The 19,010-nt window shown below is 38.5% G+C and overlaps 1 protein-coding gene across 6 annotated transcripts in view; it reads left to right on the top strand.

Annotated features, from left to right (window-relative positions):
* The window catches only part of LOC115212788 (LLGL scribble cell polarity complex component 2), a 160,070-nt gene extending 143,429 nt beyond the window's left edge, over positions 1-16,641 (top strand). For 4 of the 6 annotated variants that reach the window (XM_029781481.2, XM_029781482.2, XM_029781480.2 and 1 more), the window contains one exon: positions 15,350-16,641. In XM_029781481.2, coding sequence (XP_029637341.1) covers positions 15,350-15,457 — 108 coding nt within the window. In that variant the 3' untranslated portion in view covers positions 15,458-16,641. The remainder of the gene's footprint in view (positions 1-15,349) is intronic. The other 2 variants (XM_029781484.2, XM_029781483.2) reach the window with 1 other exon arrangement.
* Positions 16,642-19,010: the final 2,369 nt, after the last annotated feature.

Here is a 19,010-nt window from a genome sequence, read left to right as displayed (position 1 = left end):
GCCACTCCTGCGCCTATATATATATATATATATATATATATATATATATATATATATACACACACACACGCACACACATGATGGGCTTCTTTCAGTTTCTACCTACCAAATTAACTCACAAGGCTTTGGTTGACCCAAGACTGGTGTAGAAGACATTGCCCAAGGTGCCATCTAGTGTCGACTTCAGAATGTAAGGGCAAAAGAACTGCCCCTAGGCATTTTATGTGCAGACACACACAAGGGGCTTCTTTTACGTTCCTTCTACCAAATTGACTCACAAGGCTTAGATCAGCCTATGGTTATAGTAGAAGACACTTGTCCAAAGTACCATGCAGTGGGACTGAACCTGGAACCATGCCAATAGCCATGCATGCTTCTATTTTATCAATCGCAGCTGGTCAAATCACTCCGCTCACTTTTCAATTGCCAAAGAGAAAGCCACCACCAAATGGCTTTGGAGGAGGCAAGTATAGCCAAGGCTCGTTGCTGGTCAGATGCAAGTTGGAACTTGATTGGTTGAAAATGAGTCAGCTAGGCAAAGGGCTGGGGATGCCTGATGTTGAAAGACTTGGAATCCTTCACAAAACCCACAGGAACGTCACTGGTGATGCTGCTTCCCAATGCATCTCTGAGATGTAGCTTGGAACAAAGAAACCTACATATAAGCCAGTAGAGCATTTTAAAATATAATAACTGGAAATAGTCTAGTGACTTTTGGACCACCCTTTGTGTGTGTGTGTGTGTGTATATATCATCATCATCATCATCATCATCATCATCGTTTAACGTCCGCTTTCCATGCTAGCATGGGTTGGACGGTTCAACTGGGGTCTGGCAAGCCCGAAGGCTGCACCAGGCCAGTCAGATCTGGCAGTGTTTCTACAGCTGGATATATATATATATATATGTGTGTGTGTGTATATATATATATGTATACATATATGTATGTATGTATATATATATATATACATACATACATACGGAGGAAAGGTAGCTGAGTTCCTTTCGAGCGTTGGGCCTCAGAGAGGCAAAGTGGCTGAGTTCATTTTGAGTTTTGGGCCTCACGGAAGCAATGACTACTAAGACCTTTGGCATTGTGTCGTGCTTGAGAAGACTTATCAAGCTGAGCAAAATCACAGTCGTGGCAGATACCAGTGCCATGCAAATGGCACCTGTGGTGGTGGCATGTAAAAGCACTCATTGCACTCCCAGAGTGTTTGGTGTTAGCCCTGGACAAGCAGTCCAACCTATGCTAGAAAACCATGGCAACTCAGAATGGAGTTTGATGCAGCCTTCAAGCATGCCAGCCCATTCAAACTGTCCAACCCATGCCAGCATAGACAATGGGCATTAAATGATAATGATGATGTATATATATATATATTTATATATAGAGATATATAAATTTGAATCTACCAGACTCCTCATCACCACTGTTTTTATCTCTTACCTGCTCTACCTTGATGTAAAGGGGTTGGTGTTAGGAAGGACATCCAGCTGTAGATATCTTGCCAAAACAGATTATTGGAACTTGGTGCAGTTCTCTGGCTTGCCGGCTCCTGTCAAACTGTCTAAGCCATACCAGCATGAAAAGCAAATATTAAATGATGATAATTAACTGATCAAGAATTTCCCATGGTTCATTTTTATTGGAGCGTTTTAGAAATTATTGCAAGGATTTTTAGAACAGACACTGTCATTGCTTAAGCCTGCCCTGAGTCAGTGTTACCATTTTGTTTTCACTATCCATTTGTTGTGCTTCTGCCTTCCCGTCAAACACATACACACAAACACACACAAATTAATGATTTGAAGGGCTGTGTTACTATGGTAATGGCTCTTATAACTCATTAAGAATAGAAGCATTAGTCTTGATTTGATAGTTGTACACGGTGTTGGGGGTAAGCCAGTTCGACCAGTACTGTTGCTCTCAAAGCTATATGGTCATTAGTACCTCAAGTTTGAGGATTCCTGGGCTGGTTACCTGGTTTCCATGGCATATAAGCGACCACAGTCACAATTTTTCTTCACATGAACGAGATGCCTGCCTGTCTGGATGGATGGACTGGAACCACATGAAATGAAGAGTTTTGCTCAAGCGCACAATGCACTACCCTATCCAAGAATTGAAGCCACAATTTTGCAATCATGCGTGTATCATCCTAACCACTGTCATGTGCCTTCACTTGAAGCTATAAATTCTCGAAAACTTGAGTTAAGCATTGCAAGCTAATGAAACACTCAGCATTTTAAAGTGCTCCCACTGACTTCAGAAATATATTGATCCTTTTTTCCCTTTTGATTCCTGCCCTTCTGGCTAGTTTTGGAGTATTTTATTGAATCAAATATCTTTGTGTGTTTACTCGTGTTTCTTCTCATGTATATATAAAACAGCATTTAACCCTTCTTGTTACCATATTTCTGTTAGAATACATCGTCTTTGTTTCAAGTAGTTTTTAAAATAATGAATTTAGTAAAATAACTGTCATTATTAAGCTGGTGTTTGGGAAATAAAATTTTGATGGAAAATGTGTCGTCTGCCAGCCTCATCTGGCACCTGTGTCAGTGGCACATAAAATCACCCACTACACTCTTGGAGTGGTTGGCGTTAGGAAGGGCATCCAGCTGTAGAAACACTGCCAGATCTGACTGGCCTGGTGTAGCCTTCGGGCTTGCCAGACCCCAGTTGAACCGTCCAACCCATGCTAGCATGGAAAGCGGACGTTAAACGATGATGATGATGATGATGAATGTACACACACACATCCAGCCATAAAAAGAAACCAACTGCAACTGCTTACATGACAATACAGTGAAAGATGGTCCATCGAGGTCTCTCTCTCTCTCGACCTGCTACAAACAATATTTAAACCTTGAAATCACATCTTACTATCTAACAGAGGATGTAGTGGAAGAGATCACTTTACAGAGTGTAGTGGGTGCTCCATATGTGGCACTATAAATTATAATTTATACGAATATATTCAGTCAGATCGGAGTGGTTGTCATTAGGAAGGGCATCCAGTTGTAGAAACATTGCCAGATCAAACTGGGCCTGGTGCAGCCTTCTGGCTTCCCAGACCCCAGTTGAACCGTCTAACCCGTGCTAGCATGGAAAGCAGACGCTAAGAGATGATGATGATATCAATTGAGGACCACATTTTGAGTCTGAAAGTAGTGTGAGTGTGTGTGTGTGTGTGAACATGTGCTGTATGACTAAACGATTAAGAAGTTTGCTTCACATCCATGTCTGTGGCTGAGGTCCCATGGTATTTTCTATAGCCTTCCATATCCCTGTGGGTGAAATTCAGGAGAGGGAAAACTGTGTAGAAGCCCATCAGGTGGATTGCATCTATAATTCAAATGAAACAGCTTTGTCACACTGTGTCACACTGATTCTGGCTGAGAATTCTCTTAAAGGCACACGTGTCTCTGGAATACTCAACTACTTTCATCATCATCATGATCACCATCATTTAGTGTCAGCTGTCCATGCTGGCATGGATTGGACAGTCTGATTTGAATGGCCTTCTTTTATGCCAACTGCTCCGAGAGTGTAATAGTTGCTTTTACCCATTACTCTTTGAGTGGTTGGCATTAGGAAGGGTATCCAGCCATAGACATATTAAGGATAATCTAGTAGATCAAACTGAAGAATTTTCTCACACACACACACACACACACACACACCACACACACACACCATCATTGTTTCAATATCCTCTTTTTCAAGCTTGCATAGGTCAGATGCAGTTCACTGAAGCTGATTTTCTATGACTGGATGCCTTTCCTGTCACCAACCCTTACCTGTTTACAAGCAAGACAGGTTTTTGCAGAATATTTGAAATGAATGACATCTATTTACAACAATCATGCTATGTCAAGACAAGGAAACATACACACACACACACACAATGGGCTTCTTTCGGTTTCTGTTTACCAAATTCACTTTGTTTGGCATTAGAACTACAGTAAAAAACACTTGCTAAAGGTGCCATGCAATGGAAATGAACCTGAAACCATGCACTTGGGAAGTAAACTTCTTAACAACACAGACATACCTAGACCTCGTTTGTCCATACATCATCCTGTGATACACCTGGACACATCATCAGTTACATTTCTTGGGGTCATTATGTGTTTTGGGTCTTTTAACATCAGATCCCCTCCTTCACTCAGCTGATGCGGCCAGGGTTGATCAAGCTCTGGCTTGTTAGCACTGCTCCTTCCTGGGCTCACAGCTCTTGATCCACAAGCACTTTGTGGCAACTTCTGCTGATTGCCTTCTGCCCCCCAGGCCCCTATAATGCCCAGTATGTTGTAAGTTTTGTGGAGGGACTGACTTGCAAACCTTCTGCATCCCACTTTGATGGGACCATACCTTGCTTGATACCCATTTCTTTGCTTAACGCCACTGGCTCAACATATATCTTGTATCTTGTCATTAGACTGTGGCCATGCTGGGGCACCATCTTGAATCTTTTAGTCGGACTAATCAACACCATTGTTTTTTTTTTTTAAGCCTGGCACTTTTTTTTAAGATTGCTAAGTTACAGGGAATTTAAACTCATCGACACTAGTTGTCAAGTGGTGGTTGGGGACAAACACACACACATAAATGTACGTAGATATATCTACCAGATCTACTGACAAGGATTTATTTGGCCTGAGGCTATAGTAGAAGACATTTGACTAAGGTGCCGCACAGTAGGACTGAACCCAAAACCATGTGGCTGGGAGCAAACTTCTTCCCACACAGCCACTCCTGCACACACACACACACACATATATATATATATATATATATATGTGTGTGTGTGTGGAGGCGCAATGGCCCAGTGGTTAGGGCAGCGGACTCGCGGTTTCGATTCCCAGACTGGGCATTGCGAGTGTTTATTGAGTGAAAACACCTAAAAGCTTCACGACGCTCCAGCAGGGGGTGGTGATCCCTGCTGTACTCTTTCACCACTCTTTCTTCTGTTGGTCTGCTCGCTTAACCAGTGGGGTGGCGTCATTCAAAGGCTAAAACAATGCGAACGCATTGTGACCAGCGATGTGTAACAACATCTGATGGTCTGGTCGGTCATGTGATATATATATATATATATATACATACATACATACCGGAGTAAGCACATAAATGTGAGACAAGGTGGAAAAAAAGAGTACTCAAATACCAGAGGTAGAGTAATATGCTTTATTTAAAAGCAGCAGAAATATAACAAAAGCTGTTACTCAGAGTTTCACGTTCCCATTCGTCAGACAGTTTTTGAGTAACAGCTTTTGCTATATTTCTGCTGCTTTTAAATAAAGTATGGCGTTAGGAAGGGCATCCAGCTGTAGAAACACTGCCAGATCAGACTGGGCCTGGTGCAGCTTTCTGGCTTCCCAGACCCCAGTTGAACCGTCCAACCCATACCAGCATGGGAAGCGGACGTTAAACGATGATGATGATATATATATATATATATATATATGAGAGAGAGAGAGTTGGAATTTACAGAAGACGAAGACAGGTGTATGAACAACAAGCAAGTGTATTAGTTTGACGCTCGGGAAGGTGGGAAAGTCTTTTACATTTTGTGCCTATGCTCTTCAGCGGAAAGGAACACATGGAAATAAACAGAGAGAGAATAAAAAAAACTTTAGGGGCTAGTGGTCAATCATAGCGGCTGCATATATATATATATATATATATATATATATATATATATACACACATATATGTGTGTGTGTGTGTGTTAAGAAGAGATATCTAAATTACTAATATTATATAAAAATTGCTAGCATTTCACCATCTTATTGGTTCCTCATTGTTTATTAATATCAATCCAGATATTTCCCCAAACTACTTTGTAATTAATAAAACTGGTATCTAACTAACAATGTTAACATTCCTACTACTACTAACACATGCTTAACCCTTTTTCCTGTCCAAAGCCTTTTTTATAAGTCTGCTCTAATTCACCATGCTTGCTTTTAAGTTAGTCCTTAATATATGTCCCGTGTACCACACATGATACATAGGACAGGCAAATGGTTAGACTCCAAGCGTAGCCTGAACATCCCAAGAGGCAGCCCTGAATCTTAGCTTTTTTTTTTTCATTACTTTCTTTTTTTTTTGTTTTTTGTATCCTTCCTTTTGCTTTCATATCTTATGTCTTTGTTCTTTCATTAACACGTAATGCATTTATGTCATCCCTACCTTCCTGCTTTTACCGTATTGTATTCCATTTTTATTTCTGTTTGTTTGCATGTCCTGTCATGTCTGTGTGTCCTGTGTCTAGCTAGATGTGTGTCATTTGTCCAGCCCCCTTGTTCCCACCCCGTTCCAACTTTCATCAGCTGTTGCTGCTGCTCATTTTGATTCTTATATGTTGAAGAAGGGTGTCAACAGAAAGAATATCTACACTGTGACACTTAACGCCCTCATTCCCCTTGTTAGTTAGTTTTAATGTATTATATACACTGTATACTGTTGTTTTATATATATATATATATATATATATATATATATATATATATATTGTACACTGTTGTGTTATTAGACTGTACACTGTTAATTGTAAGGTATTATGTACACTATTTTCTGTAAGGTATTATATATATATATACTGTAATTGATATTTGATTAGAAACTATTTTATATACTGTATGTTGTTAGTTGTAAAGTATTATATACACTGTACACTGCTGTAAGATATTATGTACCCTGCTTGTAAGCTATTCTATACACTGTACACAATTAGTTGTAACATATTTGCTTTACTCTACTAGCTGTAAGCTATTATATACAATATTACTTGTAGGATATTATATACACTCTTAATTGTAAGGTATTAAATACACTCTTAATTGTAAGGTATTATATATAGACACTGTTTTACTATTGGTAAGATGTTATATTGACTTATGCCAGTTTTATTGTTGGTGAGTTTTGTCGGGATGTAACCTCAACTGTTTGTGTATAGGTCAGTGGTGGAGTGTCTGAGTGACATTACAGTAAAGGCTGTCAATTATTTGTGTATGTGCTAGGGCAGTGTGAAGAAATCACTGGGTTTTTTTCTTTACTTTTTTTTGTCATGTTTTACTTGTAACAAAACAAGGAAACCTAATGAGAGATGAAGAAACTTCCATTTGTTACTAAAAAAACAACTTTTCTTTGACAATGTGATATCTTCCATATCTTTATTTGAAAAATTCATTTCAATATTGAGTTACAGTTTTATCTTTGTTCTTTTGTAATCTAGATTTAGGATGCACATAAAAATTACCTGTGCTGGTGACACATAAAAATTACCTGTGCTGGTGACACGTAAATATTGCCTGTGCTGGAGACATAAAAATTACCTGTGCTGGTGACACATAAAAATTACCTGTGCGGGTGACACATAAAAATTACCTGTGCGGGTGACACATAAAAATTACCTGTGCGGGTGACATATAACCCCTGCACTGGCACCACATAAAAAACACCTGTGATCGTGCCACATAAACAGCACCTATACAGGTGTTAGGAAGAGTGTCCAGCCATAGAAACCATGCCAAAACAGACAATTGGATCCTTATGAAGCTCTCTGGCTTGCCAATGGTTGAACCGTTCAACCCATACCAGCATGGAAAACAAACATTAAATGATGATGATGATGACAGTTGTTTTAGTGCCTGATTGAAATACCGTTATAGTATCATCCTGATGCAAGCTCTGGATATTATTGTCTCGAGCCCTAAGACTCAAAGGGTTCAGTTAGCTGGTTTCCATGGCAAATAATTGACCATGATTACAACATCCCACCAGAACTGGACGCCAATCCGTCACAATGTCACCCAGTTACAGCTGAGTGGACAGGAGCAACGTGAAATGACAAGCTTCTGGCCATAGAAAATCTGCCTCAATAAATTCTAACTCATGGCAGCATGGAAAAAAAATTGAATTTTAAACAGTGGTAATGTCAATATAATGTGTGGGTATATATATATATATATATATATATATATGTGTATATACAAGTTGTAGCTTTTGACACAATCTGGTGTATGTGTGTGTATACATACATGTATATTTGCAGCTTTATTAATAAAGTATATGTATATATATATATGTGTGTGTTTGTATGTCTGTGTTTCTCCCCCCCCCCAGCATCACTTGACAACTGATGCTGGTGTGTTTATGTACCTGTAACTTAGCAGTTCGGCAAAAGAGACCGATAGAATAAGTCCTGGGGTTGATTTTCTTGACTAAAGGTGGTGCTCCAGCATGGCCGCACTGAAATTACTGAAACATGTAAAAGAGCACTAAAGTCCAGGACACCAATAAGTGTTGGTTTATTTCCAATAACCAGCGTTTAATTGTTGTAGTAGTAGTATTTTTGTTGCTATTTACCTCATTTTGATCAGTTTTGATTGAAAAATGTCTCTTAATTTCTGATTAGTACTTATTTACATTAGTATTGGCACAAAGCCACCTACATCTCCAATTATTTGAAGGGTCTTGTGGGTTGCCTGGTAACCTCACTGGTGCTGGTGCCATGTGGAAAGTAACTAGTTTGCTCTGTGTGGTGTTAGGCATTAAGTGTATCTAGCCGTTGAAATCATACAAAAGTAGACAGTAGACCCTGGAGTAGTCCTCTGGTTTGTTGGCTCCTGTTGAACTGTCCAATCCATGCCATCATGGAGAACCAACTTTAAATGATGATGATGAAGGTGACAAAGTGTCAGAATTGTGAGAGAGAGAGCTGGAAAAAATACTTCCAAGTTATTACATTCTGAGTTCAAGTTCAACTTTGCCTTTCCATTCTTTCAGACTTGATAAAACAGGCACCAGTTGAATACAAGGAGATTGATTTAAATAACTTTCCACTCCTTTCAGATACGCTTATTAAGATATTATTATTAACGATAAGGTAATGAGCTGGCAGAACCGTTAGCACGCTGGACAAAATGCTTAACGGTATTTTGTCTGCTGCTACGTTCTGAGTTCAAATTCCGCCAAGATTGACTTTGCCTTTCATCCTTTCGGGGTCGATTAAGTAAGTACCAGTTACGCACTGGGGTCGATATAATCGACTTAATCCATTTGTCTGTCCTTGTTTGGACCCTCCCCCCCTAGCCATTTGATGTTTAAAAAAATCTTATTTTTATAATTAAATATTAGGAACTGTCTCAAAAATTAAAATATTTTGTGTATTGTAGACATATAACCAGTTTATTGCAGATAAATTTTAACAAAATCTTGTATGGGCTCTCAAGGACCACATGGACCCCCAAGGTCCGCATGGAGCCCCAAGCACCACATGGACTCCCAAGGGCCGCATGGACCCCCAAGGGCCACTGGACCCCCTAGGGCCACATGGACTCCCAAGGGCCATAGTTCCCCAGTTGAAAACCACTGGCCTACATGCTTTAGGTTACTGAGTCTTTTAAAGTGGTTGGCAGGGCATCTATCCATCTAAACCAATCCAAATAATGCAAAAAAAAAAAAAAAAAACCCAGTCTTTAGGAGTTGCAGCTTCCAATGAGGAATGACACAGGCTGAAATGATCCGTCTAACCCATGCCAGCATGGAAAACAGACATAAAATGATAGATGATGATGATTTTTCATTGTGCCATTCAAGTGTTTTGTGTGTGTAACAGCTACATCTCAGATATGTGAGCAGTATTCCATGAACTGCCCTCGTGGTTTTGTAGGTAGTCAGTAACTGTATAGGGATCAAGAATTACCTAGTTATGGAAAGGAGAGGCGGCCTTGCCTTTGGCATGTAATTTTGGCAATATTGTAGAATCTTTAAGGCGACGAGCTGGCAGAATCGTTAGCGCGAAGGGTTAACAAGGATGAAGTATTCTAAGATAGTTTTACTTGCTTCAGTCATTAGACTGTGGCCATACTGGGGCACCCACCTAATTTTAGTTGAACGAATCGACTCTAGTACTTCTTTTTTTCTAAAGCCTGATACTTATTTGATAATCTCTTTTGCCGAACCACTAAATTATGGAGAGGTTTGCACATCAACACCGATTGTCAAGCAGTGGGTGGGGGACAGACGCATACACATACGATGGGCTTCTTTCAGTTTCTGTTTGGATCATACAGAATTCAATACGGCAGATTTGCTTCCTAGCAAGATAATATTTCCCTGTTGCTGGACATGTCAATGCACAAAATTTGAAATGAGGGACACTTCTTGAATGATGGCAACACTTGCTTACAGCTTTCAGATAATGCCAAGATGAAGAAATATAGGTACAAAGATCGTTTCAATAAATAAAAGACTAAGACCAAGTTATTGTACCACCCTTCACAGGTTGTTCAATGCTTCCATTATATTTTGGGAAAGCTTTTTTTATTAAATATAAAATAGAAAACACACCAGAATGGTCTGGTAATAACACTTTCTACAAACACCTATATGACTTTCTCTCTTGTATTTGATAAAGAGAAGCTTTCCCGAAATATAACAGAGGCATTAAACAACTTCTGTAGAGTAATACACTATCTTGTTGATTTTATTTATTGTCATCACCTTGTATATTTTGCTGTATTTCTCACCTGAATTGTTTAAATTTCTTCTTAAAAATATATTTATTTCTTTATTGCCCACAGGGGGCTAAACATAGAGGAGACAAACAAGGACTGACAAAGGGAGTAGGTGGATTACATCAATCCCAGTGAGTAACTGGTACTTATTTAATCGACCCTGAAAGGATGAAAGGTAAAGTCGATCTTGGTGGAATTTGAACTCGGAACATAACAGCAGATGAAATACCGCTAAGCATTTCACCCGGTGTGCTAATGCTTCTGCCAGCTCACCACTCTAAAAAATATTTTGAGTATGTGTGTGTGTTTACATGTAGGCACTGTGAAAGTTGAGAACTGTAAGCAATTCCTTACTTGAAAAACAGGAAGGACATCTCTCTGTAAAACAATACTTCAGTAAGATATCCTTCTAACCCATGCTAGCATACAAAAATGGATGTAAAATGAACAAAGATCAGCAATTGCCTGCAGCAATCTCTAATTTTGACATCACTGATTTTGTCTCAAAGGGAAGGTTGGGTCCACTGGGTGTCGGCACTAGTGTAGTTGTAGGATTTGAACTGAGAAAAATGTAAAAGAGCTGGAACAAACACTGCCAGGCATTTTTATCCAATACTCTAACCATTTCCCAATTCCTTAGTCTGATCTGAGAGTTTATTTTATCATCCCTGGATAGATGGATGGGAAGCAGTCAACCTGCACAAGAACTGAATTAAAAACATAACAAGCTGGAACACACCAAAGCATTTCATTGGTCTCTCTAAGAATTCTACCAACCAACTGCTCTTAGAGATTGAACAGATACAAACTCTTGATTCTGTTTATTCATTTCTTGGAGCTCTTCTTTCTACCTCAGTTTACCTCACTGTCAAAAATAGACACTAAATTTTCATTTGACCTGTATTGTACCCAGGTGATGACCCCCCCCCCCACACACACCTATCTTTCATTTAATAGTTATAACAATGAGTTGGTACTGCAGTAACAAGACAAGCTCACGAATTTCATCATCATCATGATTCAATGTCACCTTTTCTATGCTTGCATGGATCAGATAGAAAGTTATTAAGGCAGATTTTCAACATCTGGATATCTTTTCTGATGCCAACCTTCACCTGTTTCCAAATAAGGTAATATTTCCCCATCATCAGACATGTCTCGGAAGGACACCACTTGCACAACAGGGACACTTGTTTATGACCATCTTGTGATCTCCAATAACAGGAGACAGTAGTATGTATACACAAACAGACATACAAATGTATCTATAGATACCACCATCATTTAACGTTCCTTTTCCCATGCTGGCATGGGTTAGACGGTTTGACAGGAGTGAGGTAGCAGGCCTGAAAGCTACACCAGGCTCCAGTAGTCTGCTTTGGCATAGTTTCTGTGGCTAAATGCCTTTCCTAATGCCAACCACTTTACAGAGAGTACTGGGTGTTTTCTATGTGGCACTAGCACAGTAGACCTGTCAAGCCGAGTGAGACTGTAGTTGTGGCTGATGCTGGTGTTAGGTCAGTGGCACATAAAAAGCACTGTTTGAGCTCATGGAGGCAGTGACAGGTGAACAAGACCCTTGGCAATTTACTGTAATTGTGTTGACCTATCAAGCCAAGTGAGGCTGTAGTTGTGGCTGATGGGGTTATCAGGTCTATGGCACCTGTGCCAGTGGCACGTAAAAAGCACTGTTCAAGCAATGGGCCTCATGGAGGCAGTGACAGGTGACCAAGACCCTTGGCACTATACTGTGCTTGTGTAGACATATTAAACCAAGTGAGACCATAGTTGTGGCCAATGCCGGTGTTGGGTCAATAGCACCTGTGCCTGTGACACGTAAAAAGCAGCCACTACACTCTGAGTATTTGGCATTAGGAAGGGTATCCAGCCATAGAAACCTTGCCAAATCAAATTGGAACATGGTGCAGTCTCTCAGCTTACCAGTCCAACCCATGCCAGCATGGAAAGCAGACATTAAATGATGATGAGGATTTTATATACATACATAATATACATGTAGATGGGAACTAAAAGAAGTGACGGGATTCTCTCAGTTTCCATCTCCCAAATCCACTCACAAAGCTTTGGTTCATTTTGTTGGCCCAGGGCTTATAGTAGACGTTTTCCCATGGCGCCATGCAGTAGGGACTGAACCCAAAAAAAGTCAGGTAATTCATTAGCATGTCAAAGGAAAGTTGGAGTTGGGGGTAGAGGTGAACGTTACGAGTGGATGTGTAGTTAATGGGAAATATCAATATGGGTGGGTGGGTAAGGTGAGGTGCCTCAGGAAGGAGAATTGATGAGAAAGTAGCAGTGATGTACAGTGACAGAGATGAAGTAAGAGGTACATAAGGGTGGCTGTTGTGACAGATATAGGTAGATGAAGACAATATTTGGTGGGTCTAAGACATAGCTCAGAAATAAGAGGGAGATAGCTGATAATACGAGTGAGGAATGAATGTTAAAACGTGTCTGATAATGAGTTCTCATCATACTGAGATTAAATGCTGATGTGATTAATTATTAACAATAATTTGCTTCACAATAGGTAAGCCAAGAACAATTTTTCTGAAAGCTAGATTGTGTGTAAAACTAAACTTCCATTGATGTCTGTTCAAATTTTCTTGTATAAATTAATAATTAAATGCTATTGATACCAACGCTTGTGGGATTTCCTCTAGTTCTTTGTTCCTCCTCAAGCCATGCCTGGCTCATAAGGGCCGGTTTCTTTGGCATATAGTTCCCCACCTGAACGGGACGCCGGTCCATCGCAGGTGAGCTGCAAGATGCAGGAGGAAAAAGTGAGAGAAAGTTGTGGCGAAAGAGTCAGCAGAAGTTTCACCATTAGCTTCTGCCGGAGCCACGTGGGGCTTAGGTGTTTCGCTCATAAACACACACATCGCCCGGTCTGGGATTCGAACCCATGATCCCTCGACCGCGAGTCCGCTGCTCTAATCACTAGGCCATGTGCCTCCACAGTTCTTTGTTATAATACATCCCATTTTAAAATGAACTTTTTTAGCATTTAAACCAGCCATTTCGGGCCCAAATATTTTTTTAAGCAGTCACATCATCAAAATCTGATTAACTGAAAACAATATGGATAAATAAAGCATTTCCATTTGACAGAATAATCTGAAGAATCTTCATGATATGAAACTATCTTCCACTTGTTTCAGTCATCAGACTGCAGTCATGCTGGGGCACCTTTAAAAATTTTTAGTTAATGGAATCAACCCCAGTCCTTAATTTTTTTTCACTTAAGCTTGCCACTTATTCTATCGATCTCTTTTGCCAAACTGCTAAGTTACAGAAGTGTAAACACCAACACTGGTTGCTAAGTGGTAGTGGTAGTGGTGGTGAACACACACACACACACACACACACACACTTGTATACTAATCCCTCAACTATCGCAGGTGTTACATTCCAAATCCCCCCCCCCTGTGATTGTTGAAAATCCATGAAATAGTACTGTACAGTATATATTTTTTAATTATTTTTATAATTTGTATATATTTATTTTATTATAAATGCAAAACAACACCACAGAGGAATCAATGTAAGCTTAAATAATAAACCGCGATATGACAAGAGATTACTGTGTATATATATATATATATATGTGTGTGTGTGTGTATATATGTATGTGTATATATATGTGTGTGTGTGTGTATATATGTATGTGTATATATATGTGTGTGTGTGTGTATATATGTATGTGTATATATGTGTGTGTGTGTGTATATGTGTGTGTGTATATGTGAGTGTGTGTGTGTATATATATATGTGTGTGTGTGTGTGTATATATGTATGTGTATATATGTGTGTGTATATATGTATGTGTATATATGTGTGTGTGGTGTGTATATATGTATGTGTATATATATATATAATGGGCTTCTTTCAGTTTCAATCTATCAAATCCATTCACAAGGCTTTGGTCGCAGCTATAGCAAAAGACACTTACCCCAAGTGCCCCGCAGCGGGACTGAACCAGGAACCGTGTGATTGGGAATTGGACTTCTTACCATTAAGCCCCTATCTCCACCCCACTCAAACTTGTGATTATTTTCAAAATTATTTAAAACACAGGTAAAGTATGATGAGAAAAGGGTGAAATACTCAAGAACTGAAATTGTAAAATGTTATATCTGAAGGTGCAAGCACAATTGTGTGGTTCAGAAGTTTGCTTCACGACTGCAGTGTTTTAGGTTCAATTCCACCGTGCAGCACCTTGGTCAAGTGTCTTCCATTTTAACCCCAAGTTGACCAAAGCCTTGTGGGTAGATTTGGTAGAATGAAACCCGAAAGAAACCCATCAAATATGTATGCTTGTATTTGTGTCTTCCCTTGTCTTGGTATTATGCAATGGTTGTAAGTGAGCCTCATTGTTATACATGTGGGGTTGTTAGTTTCCAGTCTTCTGTTGAAAACATGTCTGCTCATGGGGAAACGAGTGAGGGTTGGCAACCGGGAGGGCATCCAGCTGTAGGAAAGTGTTCGACAAATTCCATCTGACCCATGCAAGCATAGAAAAGTGGATGGTAAACATTATTTCAAAAGCAACCAGTATACTTTAAAGTGGTTGGCATTAGGAAGGACATTGGGCTATAGAAACCTGTGAAAGCAAACACTGGAGCTGGATTTGCCCCTCTGGCTCACCAGTTCTTGTTGCCAGCATGGAAAATAGAAGTGAAATGATTATGATGAAGAAATTCAAAATTGCCAAAACTCCTAGTTTAAATGTCTTTAAAGTATTTTCACTTTTTTTTTTTGTGTGTGATTTTTTATTTCTTATTTTCTTTTCCAGATTAATACCATCGTCACTGAAACTGAGGACAAATTCAATGACTTGAAGATCAAAGGAGTGACTACTGTGACAGTTCTTGAACAAGTGGCCCAAGCTGTAGAAGGTTAAAGCTTTCTGCCCTCCCCAGCTTTCTCTTTCTCCCTCCCTCCCTCCCCTCTCTCTCCCCATACTGTGGTTATTCACATTTGTCAGATTGGCGTCTTGTAACAATGACTGCAAATTACATCCCCTCCAACCCCCCCTAGCCCTATCCTCAAAGAAAACCTTTTAAAAATATCTGCGATTAATCTATATTCCAGCTTCAGTTATGTTTGTTTGTTTAAAATAATTTTATCCTTTTCTTTGTCTCAATATTTTCATGAAAAAAGAAAAATGATTGATTTAACCATTTTTTTTAAACACGCTATCATAGAAAGAAAAAAAGAAGATATATTAAAAAAAAATGCTAAAATGAAATTTAATGGTTTCTATTTTCCTATTTCATTTGTTTTGTAAAGAGTCTTATCGGTTTTATGGAATGTGCCAATGCAATCATTTTTTAAAAAAAAAAAGGAAGACAAGAAAAATAGGGACTGCATAATGTGATGTACATTTTCTCCTCTTCTTCCCATCCTCTGCCCTCTTTATATTTCTTTCTCTCTCTCTCTCTCTTTTTTTTTTATTTCTTTTTAAGAAAAAGCTACCATCAATGAAATAAAGAAGAAAATATGGTTTCTGATAGTGGGGTGCACTTACAGAAGTTCTAACTTCTTCATCATGGAGATTCCGAACAATCAGTCTTACTGAATATTTTGAAAGTTGCTGGATAGCTTTTCTCACCTTCTCTTAACCCATCTCTCGCCCCACCACCACCTCCCACCACCCCTTCACTTTGGTGTATAAATTGGAATTTGTGTTATTCTGGTTTCTTTCATTGTCTGGATCCTGAATATATATAATATATATATATATAAACGTGTGTATGTATATCTTTAATTTACTCTTTACTCAAAGTTGGTCATGTGTGTTTGTTTATGTTTTTGGTTTGTTTTTTATGTTGTATTTGTGGCCCTTGTTATTCCTCTTAGTGGTTTTTTTTGTTTGTGTGTGTGTGTGTATTTCTGTCTTCTGTCTGAAAAAGTGCTTTTTTCAAATTGTCCTGGACCACTGCTTCTCTGTACACGTTTATCTCGGAGCATTATTCTGGGAGAGTAAGCTTATTCCGTACAGCAAAAACAACAACAAAAAAAGCTAAATTAATACAAGATACGGCAACGAAAAAAACAAAAAAGGAAACCGAAAAACTCCCACATTTTACAAGTTGGTAAACGTTTGAATTGCAAATGCACAATGTGCACCAGTGCAAAACCCTTACGATAATTGAGACAAGGAAAGGAAAATGGTAACCCATTAGCTGTATGAGGACAGTGTTGGGCACTTGCCGGACTTTGCTAGCGCCATATCAATGGTCATGTAAAATATGAGAGGTTTTTCTGCCGCAGTCTTTATTAAACGCAAACTAACTCTTACTAAAAGAAAGCAAACGGTCGTCTCTTTTAAAGGTAATAGGAAGGTGGAGATAAGAAAACCTGTTGACCACTAGAATTCATGTCACTGAAATATATATAAATATATAAAACTAATTTTTAGAGCTATGACTATCTCTTTACATCATATAAGAAAAACAAATACAACAAAAAACAACACTGCCTATTTAGTTTTTTAAAAAAAGTCATTTTTATCAAATGATTCAAAATTTATATCGGGTTGTCAGATAAATTCATTGGTTCTTCGTTTCTTTTTCTGTATTTGCCCCTCCATCATCATTTGTTTGAAAAGAGGTAAAATTTATTCAAATTACAAAACTGGCAAGCAAAAATTGTAAGGGAATAGCTACAAAAATCCCGTAATATATATGTGTGTGTGTGTATATATATATACATTTAGAGAATTATTATTGCTATATATATATATATATATATATATATATATATATATATTATATATATATATATTTCTATATGGCAGAAGTAAGGCAGCAAGCTGGTAGAATTGTTACCATTCCAGATGAACTGCTTAGCAACATTTCATGTCTTTACATTCTGAGTTCAAAATTCCGCTGAGGTCGACTTTGCCTCTCATTCTTTCAGGGTTGATAAAGCAAGTACCAGTTAAGTACTGGGGTCGATGTAATCAACTTGTCCCCTCCCCTACAAATAGCTGGCCTTGTGCAAAAATTTGATACCAATATTTAACGTAATTAACATAGGGACTCGACATTGGAGAGTTTTGTGTTTCGGCCATTGAGTTGCTCTGTTACTTCTGCCAAATATTAAGATGTATATATATGTGTATATATATATGTATATATATATATGCGCGCACACACAAACACATAAAAATATTTTTGTGTTAATTCAAATAGTATTGGAAAAGGTTGAAATAAAAATGGCTGGTGGGGGTGAAAAAAAAATGAAAATGAATGAATTCATTGGACAGCCCAACATTATAAGCGAAAATTCTAAGCTATTAAATAATGCCTTCATTGCTGTCATTCCATCTTGGCTTACAGAGAACATAACTGAATTCCTGCAAGCTTCCTTTCATTTCTCAGAAATATTCCACATACAATAAGGCTTCCACCAAGTTTTGATAACAACAACAACAGCAACACTTTAATTTCCAAATTGCTTTAACAGTTAATTAATTAGCTAATTATGGAGCTTGCTTGCTTCCATATTCTCTCACCAACTTTTAATTATTTATTTTTTTTTTTTTTACATTTTCCAGTTCCCATGTCGCCTCTCTAGATGCTGCCCCTATTTCTCTCTCTCTCTCTCTCTCTCTCTCTCTCTGCGTCCCCACTACCCCTTTCATTTTTAGGATTCATCATTATTTCATTAAAAGGCCTGTCAAGTTGTTTACTCTTGTATTCATTTCTGTGATCATGTGACTTTCTTATTCATTTTTTTTTTCTTTCATATTCCCTCTATTGTAACAGATATTTTGTAACGAGATATCACAACAAATAAATAACTTGGAAAAAAAAAAAACCAAAAACTAACGAAGACTTGACTTGTATTTCCTGCACTTTTCTTTTATTTCTTTTGCTTGTTTTGTTATTTCACTGCGGCAATGCTGGAGCACCACCTTTAATCAAACAAATCGACCCCAGGACTTGTTCTTTATAATCCTAGTGTTTATTCTATCGGACTCTTTTGCTGAACTGCTAAGCTACGGGAACATAATCACACCAGCATCAGTTGTCAAGTGATCGTAGGAGGACAAACACAAATACGCATATATATATATATACACACACAACGGGCTTCTTTCAGTTTCTGTCTGCCAAATCCACTCACAAGGCTTTGGTTGGCTTGAGGCCAAATATTAAGATATACATACATATATATATATATATATATATATGCACACTCACATTCATGTTTAAAGTTCTGTTTTCTTTTTTTTTCCTGGTATATAAGTGAGATGCTTTGCTCCATGAAGAAACTGCAGGAGCTACTCGGATGCTTTTCTAAATCTATTGCAATGCTAGAAATCTATTCATGTCATCAGCCGGTATCTCATGTTCACAAGCATTTCACCCCTTAGCCTAGACACTTCGTTGAGTGGGACAGCAAGGACTGACCTAGTCTTCACCTATGTTGTCTCTTATCAACCT

Source organism: Octopus sinensis, linkage group LG6 (assembly GCF_006345805.1).
Source record: "Octopus sinensis linkage group LG6, ASM634580v1, whole genome shotgun sequence".
NCBI lineage: Eukaryota > Metazoa > Mollusca > Cephalopoda > Octopoda > Octopodidae > Octopus > Octopus sinensis.
This window is presented reverse-complemented; position numbering and strand designations above follow the sequence as displayed.